General features: G+C 44.7%; 1 protein-coding gene across 1 annotated transcript; it reads left to right on the top strand.

The window, feature by feature from the left end:
- The first annotated feature begins 17,748 nt into the window (after positions 1-17,748).
- On the top strand, positions 17,749-18,895 carry LOC120930708 (olfactory receptor 11L1-like). The gene has a single exon (XM_040341884.1). The coding sequence runs from the start codon at positions 17,936-17,938 to the stop codon at positions 18,893-18,895; it is 960 nt and encodes a 319-aa protein (XP_040197818.1). The 5' UTR covers positions 17,749-17,935.
- Positions 18,896-19,923: the final 1,028 nt, after the last annotated feature.

Here is a 19,923-nt window from a genome sequence, read left to right on the forward strand (position 1 = left end):
GTTTGCATTTGGACGAAAACGAATGCACATGTCTAGTATATATTATGTGACCCTATGAATAAATGTGTATTGTGAATGGAACTACCTCTTTGGTGTAAGATCTCTCAGATCTAGATATGTATATGTCCATACTACTACAATGATTGAGGTATATGCACATAATCACATAACTAGTCAACAGTGTTACATTTTCTGTGGTCTTCTAACACCATGTAAATATTATTGCATACCTCAGTACCATGTGTGTTTGTAGATAAGACTTCTGGATATAACAGTTTGCTTTGAGACGCCAACATTATTTATTGAGGAACAAATATGTTCTGATAAATAGAACACACTTCAGTGTATAAAGTATTTACCTTGTAAATCTGAAACATTTTATACATTTTCTATTCCTCAAGGCACCTTTCTGTAATTAACTACACTGATAATTAGCCTCACAAGTAGTCTTTCAGGAATTATGTTTTTTTTATATAGTATTTCTCCTGATACACATCATAAAGCAGCCATTCTCAGCTATGGTTATGGGGAACCCTGGTGTTCCTCTCAAGGTTGCTGAGGGTCCCTTGAACTGTGGCTGGTTGACCTCCTATCTGATGGTGCCAGCACTGTTTTGGGTTCAACACCAATTGACGGAGGCAGTAGCACATCACCAATGATCTTTTTTGTAAGGGTGGCTGTAACGAGACCCTTGCTCGCTCGCTTCCGCTCTCCCAACACTCCTCTGCTACTAGTGAGTCAGCTTGCAGATTGCAACGTTTGATGGTTCGGTCATCCAAGGCTCCGGGATCCGAACTACAGCTATGTGCCGTTCGTAATCAATTAGAACAAACACCAGGCAGGCTTTATGTAAGTTCAAACAAGATGACCTTTATTGGAAGTACACAACACACTTTTAAACAGAATTTGGAACATCCCGCCCCCAACAATCGCTTTCCTATTGGTCAATTGTAAAGTACACATAGTCCCCCTTCAGGTCCTCCTTAGCCATGCAAATGAGTACTTGAAAATGAGTCAGCAGGGATTGGTCCGATAGCTTGAATGGAGGGACTGTTATGTGTAATGAGACAGAAGCCCCAGGGGGCAATCAATGTACACAATAGCCAGACACAGAACAATGGAGCCGTCTGGAGCTTTAAGACAGGGAAGAAGACCCCCCACTGTGTAACAGCTTCCAAGGAGGAACACTTCTACATTCCAAGGTCCATGACAGTGGCATTCTGACAATTACTGTAAGGGGGACATTCTTTTTCCTGGCCATCTATGTGAGAGGCATTTTATCTACTGAAACCAAAAAAAAATATTTCAACATGGGGTTTTATGAGACCTGAATATTATTTCAAGGTTTTCTGTGGGGTAAAAAAATAGTTGAGGAAGGTTGTCTTAACCACTTGCCGACCGGCTCAAGCCGATAAACGACGGCAGAATGGCACGGCTTGGCAGATTAATGTATATAAATATGTTGCCCTTTAAAATGTGACATTGTGGGTGTGCACGCCAGCCGCGAGCTCCGTGAGTGTGACCATGGGTGGATACCCGCGATCGTCTCACGGAGAGGAAGAACGGGGAAATGCTGATGTAAACAAGCATTTCTCCATTCTGCCTAGTGACGAGGACACTGGTCACAGCTCCCTGTAATCAGGAGCGGTGATCGTTGTCATGTGACACTTAGCCCATCCACACCACAATTAGAACACATCCCTAGGACACACTTAACCCCTTCAGCGCCCCCTACTGGTTAACCCCTTCACTGCCAGGGTAATTTCTACAGTAATCAGTGCATTTTTATAGCACTGATCGCTGTAAAAATGACAATGGTCCCAAAAATGTGTCAAAAGTGTCCAATGTGTCCGCCATAAAGTCACAGTCACAATAAAAATTGCAGATTGCCACCATTACTAGTAAAAAAAAAAGTCATAATAAAAATACCATAAAACTATTTTGTAGACGCTATAACTTTTGCGCAAACCAATCAATAAACGCTTATTGTTTTTGTTTTTTTACCAAAAATATGTAGAAGAATATGTACCAGCCTTTTTTTATATATTTTTTGGGGGATATTTATTTTAGCAAAAAATAAAAAATATTGCTTTTTTTTATAAAATTGTCGCTATTTTTTAGTTTATAGCCCAAAAAATAAAACATGCTGGGGGGGGGGGGGATCAAATACCACCAAAAGAAAGCTCCATTTGTCGGGAAAAGGGGACATTAATTTTTTTGGGGAGCATTGTCGCACCACCGTGCAATTGTCAGTTAAAGCGGTGCAGTGCCGAATCACAAAAAATGCTCTGGTCTTTGGCCAGCCAAATGGTCCAGGGCTGAAGTGGTTAAAGGCTGTGCAAAACTATTTATTTTAGTTTTGGATTGAACATGGAAGGATTAGAACGCCTATTGTGTTTCTATTGCTCAAACATTCTCGATTTGCCATGATGACCAATGTCACCCAGAGGGAAATTAATGGAAAATCCAAAATTTTAGATCTAGTCCTCAGAACAAGAGCAATGGGTTAATCTCCCGCTTACAAAAAAAATCCCAGGGACAACTGTCTGTAAGGGGAATTTACCCAAAAAAGTTGATAAATTTTAAAGGGTATGATATACTTTTTTTTTGTTTTGGATGGAATAGGGAAGGGGTTTCAGTCCTTCATTATTCCACCCTATTGTGTTTCTAATGTTTGTTTTGCCTTGGTGACCAATGTCACCATACAAAAAGTCATGGAATATACAAAAATATGGTTTGTCCCCAGGACAAGAGTGAGGGGTCAAGCACTTATTGGGGACAACTGTTCCTGGGGACAACTAGATGCATGGGCCCTGTGGAAAGCCATCCAGACCATCACTGACTACAATCCCCTACCAAAGGCAAGTGACAATGACACTTCCCTCCCCGATGCACTCAACCACTTTTATGCATGGTTTGAAATGCAGAACCAAACACCTGTACAACAATGGGCCTTCTGTGGGATCAACCCACAGAAGGCTGCTGTCCCAGATGACATACCTGGACGTGCACTGAGAGACTGTGCTGCACAGCTAACATATGTCCTTACAGATAGCTTCAACATTTCGCTGAGCCAGGTGGTTGTCCCTACATGTCTTAAATCCACCACCATAATTCCAGTGCCAAAGAAGACACCTGTGTCCTGTTTGAATGACTATAATCCTATAGCAAAAGAGATGATACTGCTCTAAAAACTGCTAATCCCTTGGCTTTGCTTCTGTCCCACTAAACCAAAAAGGTGCTGGCTATGCATGAGTGCATTGGATAGAAGAAGATCCTGGACTGCCGTACTCCTTAGCTACAAGTAAGCATCACATGATGTGAAACATGTCAGCCACCTTTTTCCTGTTGTTCACTTCATTTTTTTTTTTATCAATTCGTTTTTATTGAAAAGTTTTTCAAAACAGGTTATGGTGTACAACCAAGGATCAGAAATAATGAACAAGAGAATACAAAAGGGTATATAGACATAACAGGCCAATTTCACGATGACATTCCATATAGGATCTACAGGAGCATAAGTCCACAGACAGATCAAAGACCGAAGAAAATCAGGAACATCATTAGTCCTTTAACATAGGCCCATAAGTAGAACATTAGCCAGTCATGGAAGTAAACTAAGATGGAGGAGAGAAAGGAAGGAGGGGGGAGGAGGGGAGGGGGGTAAAGGGAAGGGAAGGGAAAGGAAGGAGGGAAGGAAGGAAGGGTCTGCCCACCCCCAGTACAGCAATCATTTAGAAACAAATCACATCAGTCACTCGAAAAATTCACCTATACATCACTTGGAAAGTGTGTGGTCCACACCTGCCAAACATCATCAAACCCTTGCCTACTGCCTCTCCTATTAGCTATTAGGGACTCATAGACATAATGCGACCTGGTGATTACCAGAACCTCTGATGCATTGGGGGCCCTGTCTGCCTTCCAGTGTCTCGCAATGAGAGTTCTAGCCGCCAACAGGATGTGAGAGACCACCACTCTAAGATCTGGTGGAAACCTCTCAATGCCTATATGCAGCACCGCAAGGGCAGTGTTTGGGTGGGTCAAAAATCCAGTAATCCTGGAAATGAGTTCCAGAAACTCCTCAGGTGTTTGCACGTCCAGAACATGTGGAGCAGGTTACCTGACTCCCCACAGTTCCTCCAACACAGTGGTGAGCCAAGATGGACAAACTTGGAGAGCCTGTAGGGAGTGAGATACCACCTGAGGGCAATTTTTTGGGCCAATTCCCAGTGGTTTATACAGCTAGACGCTTTGTAGATTGAGCGGAATGCTTGCTTCCACTGTTGTTCTGTAAAAGTCACTCCTAAGTCCTCCTCCCACTTCCCAAACGGCCGAGATTTCTTAAAATACATTTTGTGTTGGAAAAAGTTGTAGAAAATTGCGATACCCTTGGGTGGCGCTGGATCAGAAGTGTAAAAGTCCCAGGCCTCCCTATGGAAGCACATTTGATGAGAAGTTAGGGATTTCAAAAAATGGGCAATCCTAAGATAAGCATAGTGATCCCTATGGGACAATGCAAATCGGCCCTGAAGAGAGGCGAACGGGCAAAGGACATTATTGTGGTAGAGGTCCTCTATGTACAGGATACCTTTGTCCCGCCAGTCCGACATCGAAAGGTTCGGGATAGCCAGAGAAAGGATCTCTATGGGAACTGAAAGCTCTACGCGTCCAGAGGGCAGGGGAGGCGCATCACGCAGCTCCCTCCAGGCCGCAAGAGAGGCCCGAAGTGTGAGCGGTAAAGTACTTAGCGGTAACGGTTTCCACGTGTCCAGTAGTAGCAGGAGTTTGAGATTTTTAGTCGGGCTAAGGGACATCTCAATGTCGGTCCAGATAGAGTTAGAGTCGTCCGGGGAGGTCAGCCATGGTCTGAGTTGTGTCAGAATCGACGCCCGAAAATAGTCTTGAATGTCCACAAGCCCCATCCCTCCCACCGATCTATGTCTGACCAATAAGGTTCTGGCACAACGGGGTCTTTTTGATTTCCAAAAAAATTTGGACAGGATGCCATTGAGGGCTTTAAGGTGCACCCTGGGAATGGGGATGGGAAGCGTTCTAAAGATGTAAAGCATCTGAGGTAGGATCATCATTTTAAATGTGGCTAAACGTCCAGTCCAAGATAGCTCCGTATTAGCGAATCTATTGGTGTCCTTAGTCAGTTTGTCGATCAAAGGTAAGTAGTTGGCATCCGCAAGTTTGGATGGGTCCGCCATTATTTTAATTCCTAGATAGGAGATAAAGGATTTGCTCCAAGTGTAGGGGAAGGATTTTTGGAGATGAGCTTTTGTAGGAGGTGGAATGCCCAGGTCAAGAATGATTGACTTTGAGAAGTTCACCTTGTAGTAAGAGATGTTACTGAATGCTGCTAGTGCGTCATGGGCATGCGGCAATGAGGTCGAGGGAGAGGTGAGGAAGATGATTATATCGTCGGCAAAGAGATTAATAGTGTGGGATCTACCTTGAACAGGGAAACCTTTGATATCCGGATGGGATCTAATCCTCTCCGCTAGGGGTTCTATCAAGAGATTAAAGATTGAGGGGGAGAGGGGGCACCCCTGTATTGTGCCATTAGAGATAGTAAATGCATCCGACAGCAGGTTTGATGTATACACCTGAGCACAAGGGGAGGAATACAAGGCAAGTATGGCCGAAAGGATGGGTCCCGTGAAGCCAAACCTCTGTAGAGTATATCTCATGTACCCCCAATGTATCCTGTCGAACGCCTTCTCCGCGTCCAAGGACAACAGCAGAGAAGGCGTCCGACAGGACTTAGCACACTGTACCACCCCGAGCACCCTCCTAGTCGCATCCGACGCCTGTCTCCCCGGGGTAAAACCAGATTGATCAGGGTTGATGAGGGTCGGGAGGACAGGGAGAAGTCTATGGGCCAGGATCTTTGCGTACAGCTTAACGTCAGTGTTGAGCAAGGATATGGGTCTGAAGTTAGCCGGGGTGGTGGGATCCTTGCCTGGTTTGGGAATTGTAACCACATAAGCCTTCAGCATCTCGGAGGGGAACGAGGCAGAGGACACAGCTTTAGTAAACACAGCTTGTAGTGTGGGTGTCAGACTGTCCTGAAGGAGCTTATAATAATCACCCGGCAGCCCGTCCGGTCCTGGGGATTTACCCAGTGGGAGTGATTTAATGGCGCTTCTGATCTCAGATTCCCCTATGGGCGCGTTCAGTGACGTGAGTTGACCCTCCGAGAGGGAGGGGAGATTGATCTTAGCAAAAAAAGCCTGGATGGCATCTTCTGAGGGTTGGGGCGTTTTAGGGTCTCTATTTAGGTTATATAAGGAGGAGTAATACTCCGCAAAGGAGTTCGCTATTTCCTTGGGGTTCACAATTTTAGAATTGTTGGACGAGTGGAGGAGGTATGGAATTTTAGATTTAACCCTAGCGGCTTTAAGTCTTTGGGCCAGGAATTTACCAGCACGGTTACCTGAGGAGTAATGGGTCAGTTTTAGGGCCCGCAGGTGTTTGTCATATTGGTGGATTAATAGAAGTCTGAGATCAGAGCGGCTCTGTGATAATTTTTGTGCAAGTTGATCTGTAGCTTTGAGCTTATTTTGGGCTTCTAAGAGTTGGATGTCCCTAAGGAGCCTGTCCACTTTCTGTGTCCTCAGCCTTTTCTCCCTCGCACATATCTGCAAAATGATCCCTCTAACAAAAGCCTTATGGGCACACCATAGTATTGCAGGATCCGAGACCGAACCTGCATTCTCAGCAAAAAATTGGGACAAACTCTTGGATAACATAGACACATGGGATGATGACTGGAAAACTCGGGAGTTAGCCCGCCACACATATGCAGGGCTCGGGGTGTGCCCCTCCACCAACGTAATCGACACAGGTGCATGGTCAGACCAAGAGATGTTGTGGATGGTGGAGGAGGACACCGCCTGCAGGAGCATTTTATCCACCAGAATCAGGTCAATCCTGGAGTAAGAGTTGTGTCTGGCAGAATGGAAAGTATAATCACGCTCATCAGCGTGCTGGCACCTCCAAACATCAAAAATGTCTTCAGCGTGAAACAGGGGTTGAAGCTGGGGTGGGGTTCGTTTCGTACCAGACAATGAGTCCAGAGTGTGGTCTGCTGTTAAATTGTGGTCCCCACATATTACCAGGGATCCCCTTTTGAGGGCAGCTATTTTACTATAAAGTCTCTTCAGAAACCGGATTTGGTGGGAGTTTGGAGCGTACAAGCTGACCAGAGTGAAGGGTTTGTTGTTGAGTTCCAAAAGCAGAATAAGATACCTCCCCTCTGGGTCAGCGTGGGTTTCCAACAACGTGAGGGCCACCGTGTCTCTGAAAGCAATGAGAACCCCTTTTTGTTTAGTGGGGGCTGAAGCCATGAGGATATGTGGAAAGTTCCTGTGTTGAAAGCGAGGAGGCTCAGAAGCCCCGAAAGTGCGTCTCTTGTATGCAAAGAACGTCGGCCTGGAGTTTAAGCGCTTCCCTCCAGACCGAGGCCCGCTTGGCCGGGTGGTTAAGGCCGTTGACATTGAGGGACACTATTTTAAGCGCCATGGTCACAGTGTGGGTGCGGATGATAACAGTACCTTAATTCCATAAACATCAGAGGCTCCGGGTTTTCGGCATCACTGACAGGCAGGGGGAAGATGGACGATCCAGTTCGGAGCGGTGCAGGGAGAGCAGCATGAACGGAGAGCAGACCATTCCAGGAAGAGGGAGGGAGGACGGGGAACAAAAAGAAAGTCAAAAAAAGAAAAGAAAAAAGCAAATAATGTAGTAAAAATGCAACTTGTCCATGCAAGAACCAGAGGGTAGGGTTTCTACCCACAACTGAGGGGGTAAACATAACGTGCACACACGTACGCCAGGTCAAGGTGGGAACCTTGAGGTTCAGAAAAAACTAACCATATAGGCATATTATGAGCTGGATTTGTTTTTGCCACTCTTCTTCCTCACCACTGTTTGCCATTCAGATTGAACTCCTATTTTCTCTGGGGACGAGGCACTAGGTTGTGATTGCTCCGGAAGGATGTCCATAGCTCTGAGTAGAGCAAGGCCCTCATCTATACTCGTCACTACAGAGTTTTTTCCGTCATGAGTAATAGTGAGCTTTACTGGGAAACCCCAGCGGTAGGGGACATTATGGTTCCGTAACGCTTTGGTTACAGGGATCAGAGACCTACGCTTTTGCATCGTAAATTGAGATAAGTCCGCATAGAGTTGGATGCGTTCAAATTGCTCAGGAAGTTGCTGCGTTTTGCGGAAAGTCATCATAAGCTGGTCCTTCACATGATAAAAATGCACCCGCATTAAAACATCCCGGGGGATATTATCAGGAAGGTGGGCTGGCTTGGGCAATCTGTGGATGCGATCTATTTGCAGTTCGGACTCCGGGACAGAGGGGAGGATTTGGTGAATCAAGTCCCGAGCATAGTGATGAAGTTGTGCTGGGAGGACTGACTCAGGGACCCCCCTAATTTTTACATTGTTCCTCCTCGATCTGTCCTTGAGGTCGGCCACCTTTGCCCTAAGCCAAGCTAGTTCTTCTGAGTGGTCAGCATGGGCATCAATCAGGGTATTATGAGAGCTGGCAAATTCACCCATTTTTTCCTCCACATGTGTGACACGCTCCCCCATTTCTCCCATCTCAGCCTTGAAGTTACGCATGCATTGCATCATATCAGCGTGCATGGAGCTACGCAGGGAAACTAACATGTCCTTTAAAGTTGTATCTGAAACCGCCTTACCTGAGGTAGGAAAGGCAGTGAATGGGTCAATCAGTTCCCTCGTGTCCTCCATGGAGTCCTGTCCAGGTCTCAGTGTCCCTGCGTCTCCCTCCAAGCGGGGCTTAGATTTGGCAGGGCTTCTGGAGAGAGGAGTAGATGCTGGGGTGAGTGTCGCTGGAGACCTCCGTGGCAGGCCTGCTTGGTCTCCTGGGCTGGACGTGGTCGAATGTGAGCCGCGCGAGGAGGCCGGGGAGACAGTCTCCGGAGCGGCGCCATCTTGGTGTAGGCCGCGGCCCTTCGGAGGATAAAAGTCCTCCAATTTCCACGGCTCCCTTGATTCCTTACGTTTGCGGGTCATACCGCTGCCGTCCGGGGTCTGATACGCGGAGAGTCCGAGTGGATGCGAGCCGTGGTGGTGCCTCTATCGTCGGCGGTTCCCGTGCCTGGAGCGGAGCTGTCGGATTACACGTCCATGCAGCTTCACGCGGTAGCCACGCCCCCGTTCACTTCATTTTGACTGCATTGCTTTGGTTGTTTTTTGGATTTCATTTGTACAATAAAGACATCGTTTTAAGGAGTGCGGCAGTCCAGTATCCTCTTCTACCCTATCATCCTATAGCACTAACTCCAATAATGATGATGTGCTTTGAGAGGTTAGTCATGCATCACATTAAGTTCAGTCTTCCATACATCCTGGAACCATACCAGTTTGCATACCGTCCACACCGTTCCATGGATGATGCAATACCCTCTACCCTACACCTGGCACTTACCCACATAGAACAGAAATATTCTTATGTTAGAATGCTGTTTATCATCTTTAGCTCTTTAGCATTTAATACAATATGTCCTCAGCAACTTATAACTAAATTGAACTTGTTGAGCCTCAACCTGCCCCATTGTAACTGGATCCTGGACTTTTTAACTGGAAGACCTCAGTCAGGCCATGTCGGCTACAGCACCTTGAGCACCTCCACAATGAGCACAGGTGCCCCACAAGGATGTGTGCTTAGCCCGCTGCTCTTCGCACTGCTGACCCACAACTGTACTGCCAAGTTCAGCTCCAACCATATCATCAAGTTTGCGGATGACACAACTGTGGTAGGTCTCATCAACAACAATAATGAAACACTCTAAAGAGAGGAAGTGGCACAACTGGATAAATGGTGTAGTACAAACAAAATGTCCCTTAACCGCTTACCGCCCAAGGGACGTCTATGGACATCCTTGACTTTGAGCGTGGATATCTGAATGATGCCTGCAGATACAGGCATCATTCAGATATGTTTTTTTTAGAGCTGGCGATTCTGTGCACCATAAGTATATTTAAAGCAGCTGTTCCGCTGCTTGATCATTCTTACAGGCAGTGAGAGGGGACATCCCCCCTCCCGCCACCCTCCGATGCTTCTACTGACTTACTGGTGTGATTAGTGAGTCGGAGAACAGATCCGTTAGCCCAGAGTTCCTACCAGATGGTCACCGGAGTCTCTATGATCGTTTGGAGGCCGGGCGTGACATTGTGACATTGTAACATCGCGCCCGGCCTCCAAGCTCATACCATTGAGATTTTCGGCAGACCAGATGCTCACCGGAGTCTTTATGATCGTTTGGAGGCCGGGCGAGACATTGTGACTTCGTAACATCGTGCCCGGGCTCCAAATTCCTACCATAGAGATTTTCGGCAGACCAGATGCTCACCGGAGTCTCTATGATCGTTTGGAGGCCGGGTGTTACATCGTGACATTGAAACATCGCGTCCGGCCTCCAAGTTCCTACCATAGAGATTTTCGGCAGACCAGATGGTCACCGGAGTCTTTGTGATCGTTTGGATGTCATGCCCGGCCTCTGCATTAAAAAAAAATAGAAAATAAACAAAAAAGTCAGTGCTACTACCCATATATCACACATCACATGGAAAGCAGAGCTTCCTGGTGCTCGATCCACAGTCGCTGACTGAGTAGAAGTAAATGAAAAAAAGATGATCCGCACTCCGGTCGTTGCTCTTAAAAAATGTATGTATTTATTGACAAGCCACAGTAGACAAAACGCAAATAGGAAAGGTTAACGTGTTACAGCCTATAAGGCCTTAGTCATAACCACATTACAGACATGAAACTTGTGAAATAAATAGTAGCTCTAAGGATCACTGGTTCCACCAATTAATTGTCTAAATTGACTGCAGGCAATTATCCAAAAGGGGGAATCAGCTGCAATGCATATTGGGTGATCCATGTGTATGCCACTATTTTTCACATACCCTATAGTGATAATATGTACATGTGTGCACACAGTCATGCATGCACACATACATATAATTACAACACACCATACAATTCAAACATTAAGTACAAAGATAAAAATAATGATCAAAGTATGTGAAAAAAGTCATTCAAAAATAAAAAAAAATAAAAAACAGCGCCACCTCGGCTGGGAAGCCGTGATGTTTTTTTTTTAATTTATTTCCGGTTTTCCAGCCTAGAGGTTAGATGTGGGGTTTTACTGACCCCATATCTCACTGTAAAGAGGGCCTGTCATGCTTATTCCTATTACAAGGAATGTTTACATTCCTTGTTATAGGAATACAAGTGATCAAATTTTTATTTTATTTATTTAAAGTGTCAAATTAAAAAGTTTACAATAGAATTAACAATATATATTATAAAGTGCCCCTGTCCCCAGTAGCTTGCACGCAGAAGCGAACACATACGTAAGTCCCGCCCACATATGAAAACGGTGTTTAGGCAACACATGTGAGGTATCGACGCAAACATCAGCGAGAGCAATATTTCTAGACCTAGACCTCCTCTGTAACGCAATAAGCGTTTATTGATTTTGCGCAAAAGTTATAGCGTTTACAAAATAGTGGATAGTTTTATGGCATTTTTATTAATAATAGTTTTTTTACTACTAATAGCGGCAATCAGCGATTTTTTTTTGTGACTGTGACATTATGCCTGACACATCGGACAATTTTGACACATTTTTGGGACCATTGTCATTTTCACAGCGAAAAGTGCTATAAAAATACACTGCTTACTGTGAAAATTACAATTGCCGTTTAGGAGTTAACCACTAGGGGGCACTGAAGGGGTTAAGTGTGACCTCATGTGTGTTTCTAACTGTAGGGGGGTGGGACTGGACGTCATTGATTGCCTTTCCCTATATCAGGGAACAGACAATCACTGACATTTCCACAGTTAAGAACGAGGAAGGTGTGTTTACACACACCTCTCCCCGTTCTTCAGCTCCTATGACCGATCGCGGGACACCCGCGGCGATCGGGTCAGCAGGTCCCTTGGGCGCGGTCATAGAGCTTCGGACCGGGTCGCATGGCTGGGCTCTTAAAGGCGACGTACCTGTACGTGCCTGTGCCCGTGCCCAGCTGTGCCATTCTGCAGATGTATATCGGCATTAGGCGGTACTTAAGTGGTTAAAAAACCCAGTCTCCCTCCATGCATCCCTAATACATTCTATAGGGGAACCATTTAGAGCGTGCTGACCAACTACATCATTGTCTGGAATGAGAAACACATTTAACCTCTTGATCGCCCCCTAGTGTTAAACCCTTCCCTGCCAGTGACATTTATACAGTAATCAGTGGCTATTTTTAGCTCTGATTGCTGTAATTATGTCAATGGTCCCAAAAAAAGTATATTTGTAGCACTGATCACTGTAATAGTGTCACTGGTTCCCAAAAAGTGTCAGTTAGGGGACGATTGTCTGCTGCTACATCACAGCACCATTAAAAGTTGCTGATCACCGCCATTGCAAGTAAATAAATAAATACAAATATCCCGTAGTTTGTAGACACTATGGCCCGGATTCACAAAGCACTTACGCCAACGTATCTTGAGATACGCCGCGTAAGTGTAACTATGCGCCGTCGTATCTGTGCGCCGTACCCACAAACCTAGATAGCCTGAAAATAGGCTTCCTATGACCGACATAACTTGCCTACTCCGGCGTATCGTGGGTGCATATTTACGCTGGACGCATGTGGCGCTCCCATTGATTTTCTATTCAAGTATGCAAATGAGGGAGATACGGCGATTCATGAACGTAAGTGTGCCCGGTACAGGCTACGCGTGCTGCGTGTAAGTTCAACGTCCGGCCTGAAGTAATTCCTCATAAAGCAGGTGTAACTCAGCACCAGACGTACACAGGTCAGCTGGACAGCAGCTGCAGCAGCATCGTTACGGACGAGCAACCACACTTGCAGGACAACACATCTATATGCCAACATGCCAGGCAGGGCCGCCATCAGAAATTATTTGTCCCCTTACACAGCATGGGCCTGGGTGAGTGCTGCCGTGAATTGAGAAAGACGAAATAAAGAAAAATAAATATAAAAAAGGGAACTAAAAAGAATAAAAAAATATCCAAAACTTTTTTTTTCTAATAAATAAAAAAAAAGGTGACTTGCCATCTGGGGTCCTGTGCTCACACACACCACATCCACTTCACATTGGTTTAGTCCAAGTCCACCATGCAGGACTTGGGAGCAGCAACGCCACGCCAAGGCCCCAATGGTGTTGCTGTTCATTCATACCACATTCACACGGTCGTGGGGGTAACCTCTCCCAGACGACCCAAGGTGACATACCTTGCTGGCAGGCATGTCACCCATATTCACACACCAGTCACACTGTAGCCTGCACTACTGACCGTGTGCAGTCACTAGAAAAATAAAAAAAGCTCATAACCTGAGCAAACAAACAAAAAAAGCTCATAACCTGAGCAAACAAACAAAAAAGCTCATAACCTGAGCAAATAAAATAAAAAAAGGCACTCATTTGCCCTGTCGTGGGCCAGGCATGGTGCCATGGCTCTGGCTCCTCAGTTGTCTGGGGGGAGCCTCGGGTGGGGGGGTGGGGCATCAGGAGGAGGATCATCCCCTGCTCTGTCCCTCCTGGGAGATGCTGGCTGCCTGCACTCCAATGCAAGGGCAATGCGGGTGAGGACTGCGTTAGTCTGACCCTGCATCCGCAGCTGGCGGGTGGTGTTGTGCCACTGGTGGCACCTGGTCTGCCATCCCTCCACCTCAATGGCAGCCATATTGGCCTGTATAGCCACTCTCAGGCTCCTCACCTCTGCCATGAGGCCTGATGTTGTGCCCTGCAGCTCCCCAATGCAGGTGACCATAGCAGCGCAGTTCGCACTCACATCCTGCAGGCTGTCACAGATTGAGGTGCTCTGCAGAGCCACAGTGCATTCAGCCTGGGTCTTGGCTGAAGAGGCCAGGCTGTCTGCCACACGGCGCAGGTCACCTGCAATTGCACCCATATGGTGCGTCTGGCGGGCCTGTTCCCTCGCCATCCCTTCTTGGAGGGATTCAGGAACACCCCTTGTCTTGCGCATAGCCTTACTGGGGGCAGGAGAGGCTTGGGGCCATCTGTACGGGGAGGCCCTTGAGGGGCTTTCCCTGATGGGGAGGCCCTTGAGGGGCTTTCCCTGATAGGGAAGGAGGGTGAGGGGCTTCCCGTGATGGGGGAGGAGGGTGATGGGCTTCCCCTGATGGGGAGGAGGTTTGGGAGGGTCCAGGGATGATGATATCCTCCTCAAGGTATACACCTTCCTCAAGGTCCCCATGCTCCTCCTCAACTTCCTCTAGAGGAGAGGTGTGGGCACACTCCTCCGGGGATGGCGTGGGTCGTCCAGCAGCTGACGATGGCCCAGCTCCCTCCAGCACATCTGTGGATGACACAAAGCATTCACATGTTGGTGGACCCACACACTTGTCACATATTCCCTTCCACCCCCTTACATGCTACACACCGGATAGGGGATAAAACACACTTACCTGTCCTCAAGGCCTGATCACCAGAGTCAAAGCCCTCCAGGCCCTCCACTTGCTCCCTCTCCAGACATCTAGCAATCACCTCCTCCTCAGCAGTGAGCCTGATAGTAGTGGCTGGTCCGCCTCCCGTGCCCCTGGCATGCCTCTTCATCCTGGCCAGCTTGTCTCTGACCAGACGACACAGGTCACTGATTTTTTTTGATATGTCCCTTGAGGTCCTTCGCTCATGGCCAAGGGCATTGACCTGCATTGCGACCTCCTGGAGGATCTCCTCTTTTTTGACCTTGTTGGTCATGCCACTCTGTGCCCCATGGAGGAACATGTCGTACCTTGAGATGGCAGAGATGAGGATTGGCTTCTCCTCCGGTGAAAAATTATTATTCCTCCTCTCCCTCTCAGTCACAGGAGCAGACATCGCTCAGAACACAAAAGTACCTACACCAAAAGCTGCTGGTGTACTTTTGCGCTCGACGGGCACATGTCTGGGCGTCTTTATGCTCTGGGCGTAGGCGGTGGGTCGGTGTATCTTAGGGTTTACGCCGGGCGTAGTTGTGAGCATGCGCAGAGGGGTACAGGACATGCGTTCATGTCACGGCGCATGCGCCGTTTGAGATACGCCGGACATAAACCACTGCGCCAGGCTCGGATGATCATTTGCATGGGGTCATGCCCACTTACACTTACGCTGGCCTGCGCCTTCGAAATTACGCTACGCTGGCTCATCTTGGTGAGCACTGGCTTTGTGAATGCAGTGCATGCCTCTCCGAGCTGCGCCGCTACGGCGGCATAAATATGCGCCGATGTCTGTGAATCCGGGCCTTTAACTTTTGTGCAAACCAACTATTATACATATATACAATATATAAAGTGATGAAGACTTTTTTTTTCTTTTTTTTTTTTTGATATGTTTTATAGCAGAAAATAAACAATTTTTTGTTTATAGTACAACAAATAAAAACTGCAGAGGTGATCAAATAGCACCAAAATAAAGCTCTATCTGTGGGGAAACAAGGACATACAGTAAGTTTTATTTGGGTACACGTCACACATATCATCACCAATGGTATAGTATAGCTCATTACTATATCACTCTTTAGTCTATAATAATGAGACAATTTTAATTTATTCCCTTTAGACTTTACATTAAGTATAAAAGGAGAAGAATGAACGCAATTTTGTTTTACAGGTTTCTTCAAGCTTCTTTCATCCGAATGCTTCACCACTGGGGAATTATAAGAACAACAAATTATACTATTTGTATTGATTACAATCTGCAGTAAAATGTATATTTAAACCACAAAATAATAGTTAAATACTTTCTGAATCAATTAAGAAAACTTTACAGGAAAACTTAATCAAACAATTTAATGTGCCCTCGTCACTAATGCAGTAAGTCTAATTACATGTATTTTTGAATGCTGGGGAAAATGTTTATGTGTTTTAAATTTTTTGTCAGTATTAGTAAAAAAAAAAACTGTCATATTTCAGTACCACTAGGTTATTGGTCAACCTTAATATCTTTGGAATTTTAAACCTTCCTGTGCAATAAGTATATAATATGTAATATGTATAAAAAAACTGTATATATATATACACAGGTGTGTATATATATATATATATATATATATATATATATATATATATATATATATAAATTATTAAAACCTCCTTCAAAAAATATGAACATGGAACCCTTACTAGTAAGTAACATATATGGAACAGTAAACCTTTTCTTAGGATTTTTTTTTTTTTGGGGGGGGGGTTGTGATTATTACAAGTTTTTTGCTTAGCTAGCATGCTGGGGATTGTTCTGTGCATGTTTCTATTCATTCTGCAAATTGGTTACATGGCATTCATAGCTGTTGTTGGGCTTGAATTACTTAAAGGCTAACTCCACTTTTGAGGATAAAGAAGTATAGCAAAAAAAAAAATAATAATATAACATACACAATTGCTACAGGAGCCATGCAGTAATTTAATGTTTCTAAAAAAAATAACTTTTCTTTTCAATCTGCAGCTGCTATAATTTTTTGTAAAATTTGATGCAATATGGAAACCCATGAGCACTCTGTACACTGTCATACAGAATGCCCCTGGAACCGTACATTTTTGCTTGTGTGATTGGCTCACTGATTTTCTAGAATGTCTGTACTAAGACACAACTCACATTTTAGGAATCCCCTGCAACAGGAATTTTATTGTTGGTGAGATACTCCCTAAGATATAAATATTTCTAAATGGGATGTAGACGTTGCCATTTTTTTCATTATAACACCGGGTGATTAGAATGAACCAAATTCTCCCTTTCAGAATCAGTCAGCAAAGGACATGGAGAAACATACAGCTATTTCTTGAGATCAACAAAAGGTAGAAATCTGGTAGAAAGTTTGTTGCAATTCCTGGATCCAGGGACAAGGTAAGTAAACCAAGCCTGTGGATTCTGCAAGGCGAGACCCGAGTCTGACTCGGGGTTACCGATCGCAGCACAAAAATGTAACCCCGAGTCAGACTCGGGAATACCGTCAGGGGGGTTAAGTAAAAATTGAGATGATGTGAACATTCATCACAGCACCAAATAAAAAAAAATATATATCTTATTTATTTATTTATTTTTATCTTCTTTCTACATATGACTATATTTATGTATGTACTTTACTACATTGCATTTTCGTCTTAATTTCAGGGATTTTCGTGTTCTTTTTAACTAACGATAACAAATGTGCAGAATGAGTCAGAAATCCGAAAGATCCAACATGAAAAATGCATTATTTTCGTTATGTTGCAACAACAGTTCGATATAGAAAGAAGATTTGTCATGACGGTGACAATAGCAATCTGTGTCTATTGAATCTGCGGTTGAATGTGCCTAACCTAACTCTATTAGTCCAAGATTATTCTACATAGAGAAAAATAACCAGAATTCCTGAGCAAAACTTTTGTTGTCAGAAAACTTGAGACCCAACTCTCAAACATTAGTTGTCGGAAAATTCCGACAGCAAATGTCCGATGAAGCCAACACACGGTCGGATTTTCCGACAACAACCTCACATCGAACATTTGTTGTCAAATATGTAGACTGTGTGTACGCGGCATTATATTGTTACCTGACTGCCTAAATCTGCTCCAAAGGCTATATTATACTATGTGTAATGCTGTATTGTTATATTAATTCCTTGGGACTCCAAGTAAGGATTTTAATATGTCTTTATCCAGTTAATCTTTACAGATGAAGAGATGAAAATGTTTTACTACGTAGTTACTGAGACTGAAAAAGACAGATGTCCATCTAGTTTAGTCAACTGCTAATATTTTTAAAGTTGAACCAGTTGATAATCAGTTGCAAAGGGGAAGTAGCATACCACTCTGGTTTGTTCTTATGAAGAACCACAAACACCAGTTTTATCCAAGGACTTGAAGGACTTTTTTTTATTAAGTTATGCTTCAGAACAATTTCACCATGATCACTGAGGTTCATCTTCTGGGATTTAATAATCTCTATCCTCACAACATTTTACTCTTCATTCTCTTTTTCATAATTTACTGTCTTACAACAAGTTGGAACTTTCTCCTCATAGTTCTGGTGGCTACGATCAGAAACCTGCACTCTCCAATGTACATGTTCCTCACGCAGCTTTCCTTATCAGACATTATAATGACCAACAGCATAAGTCCAATCTTGCTCCGTGTGTTGGTGGATCGACAAACCATCATTACCTTTACAGGCTGCCTAGCACAGTATTACTTCTTTAGTGCCTCTTTGGGCCTTGATACTATGCTGTTGACTGTGATGTCTTATGATCGATATCTTGCCATTTGTAACCCTCTACGTTACAATGCTATTATGAACTATTTATTTTGTTTAAAACTAATTATATCTTCTTGGTTAGTGAGCTTTTCTGCAATCATAAAATATGTTGTCTCAATTTCTAATTTGAACTTCTGTGGCTCCAATGTCATTGACCACTTTTTCTGCGATCTTACTCCTCTGTTGGCCCTTTCTTGTTCGGACACATATGTTGTACAGATTGAAGTTACTAGTATTACTATTCCTTCAGTGTTCCCATTTCTGTTCATCATTGTATCATATTGTTATATTGTTTTCACTATCTTAAGAATCCCTACGGTCACTGGAAGACAAAAAGCCTTCTCAACTTGCAGCTCCCATCTTACAGTTGTGTCAATATATTTTGTTACCCTTCTTTGTACGTATATGGTTCCAACACGGGGGAAGTCATCAACTTCCAGCAAAATACTGTCTCTTTTGTATACTGTCATGATTCCATTGATTAACCCTCTCATATATAGTTTTAGAAATACTGATATTCAAGAAGCTTTTCAAAAAACTTTCATAAAACTTGCCGCATGCATTGATATAACTTTGGCATGCAAAACTTAGCTTATGATTTTTTCAAACTAAAAATGTATAGATAAAAATTTTAGTTTTTTTCTCCTCCTCTTTAGCCATTCATAGATTGGGATTTTCTCATAACTGAAATTGGAATGAATGTTGATGAGGTTTTCTGAATCTGCAGCACTGGAATGAAGGAGGGAGCTTTTGGTTCGGGAATTCCGACCGTGTGTATGCTCCATCTGCCTTTTTTTGTCAGGAATTCCGACAGAAATAGATTGAGAACTGGTTCTCTATTTTCCCGTTGGAAATCCCAATTGTGTGTATGGGGCTTTAGGAGAAGTGGGCCACCAGAGAGCAGGGACCTTCTGGTCTGGGTCTACCTTCCAATAGAACTGATGATGAGAAGTGGCGTATCTAGGGTATGGCAGCCACGGCAAGTGCCATGGGCGCCATGGGGAGGGGGCGGCAAAAAGCTACCCCCTGCACGAAAAAAAAAAACACCCATCCTCCTGCGGTCATCTTCGGCACTAATGTAGCTCCCGGCATCGCGGATGGCCTGCTGAAGAGCGGCACCGGTACAGCAATTGCTAATATTGCTACTTGGCCTAGGGAGGGGAGTGACAGGTGCCCCCATGATGGCCGATGACTGGCCATTGATGGCACAGTGGCTGCTTTTGATGGGCACAATGGCCGCAATTGATTTTTTTTTCAGTTTGCGCCCCCCCAAAATTTTCAGTACCAGCCCCAGTGGTCCCCAGTGTCCCTCTCTGTCCTGGTCGCACTGCGTCCCTCCCTGCCTCTGGTTATCTGAAAGGTTTCAAATGTTTTGACAGGGGTGCAGTTTCAGTGCTTACCATAGGCGCCATTTTCACTAGATATGCCTCTGATGATGAGTGCTCTCTGGTGGCCCACTTCTTCTTGCTCTCCTCCATTTTGATCCTACAGATTCAGAAAACTTCTTCAACCTTCAATGCTTCCATGAGCATCAGATACCTCTGCCCTTTACCATACACTGATACCCTCAACCATCTGTTGAGTTCTGCAGTGACATAGGAGGAAGAGGAATTTTGCAG

This window comes from Rana temporaria, chromosome 3 (genome assembly GCF_905171775.1).
Source record: "Rana temporaria chromosome 3, aRanTem1.1, whole genome shotgun sequence".
Lineage (NCBI taxonomy): Eukaryota > Metazoa > Chordata > Amphibia > Anura > Ranidae > Rana > Rana temporaria.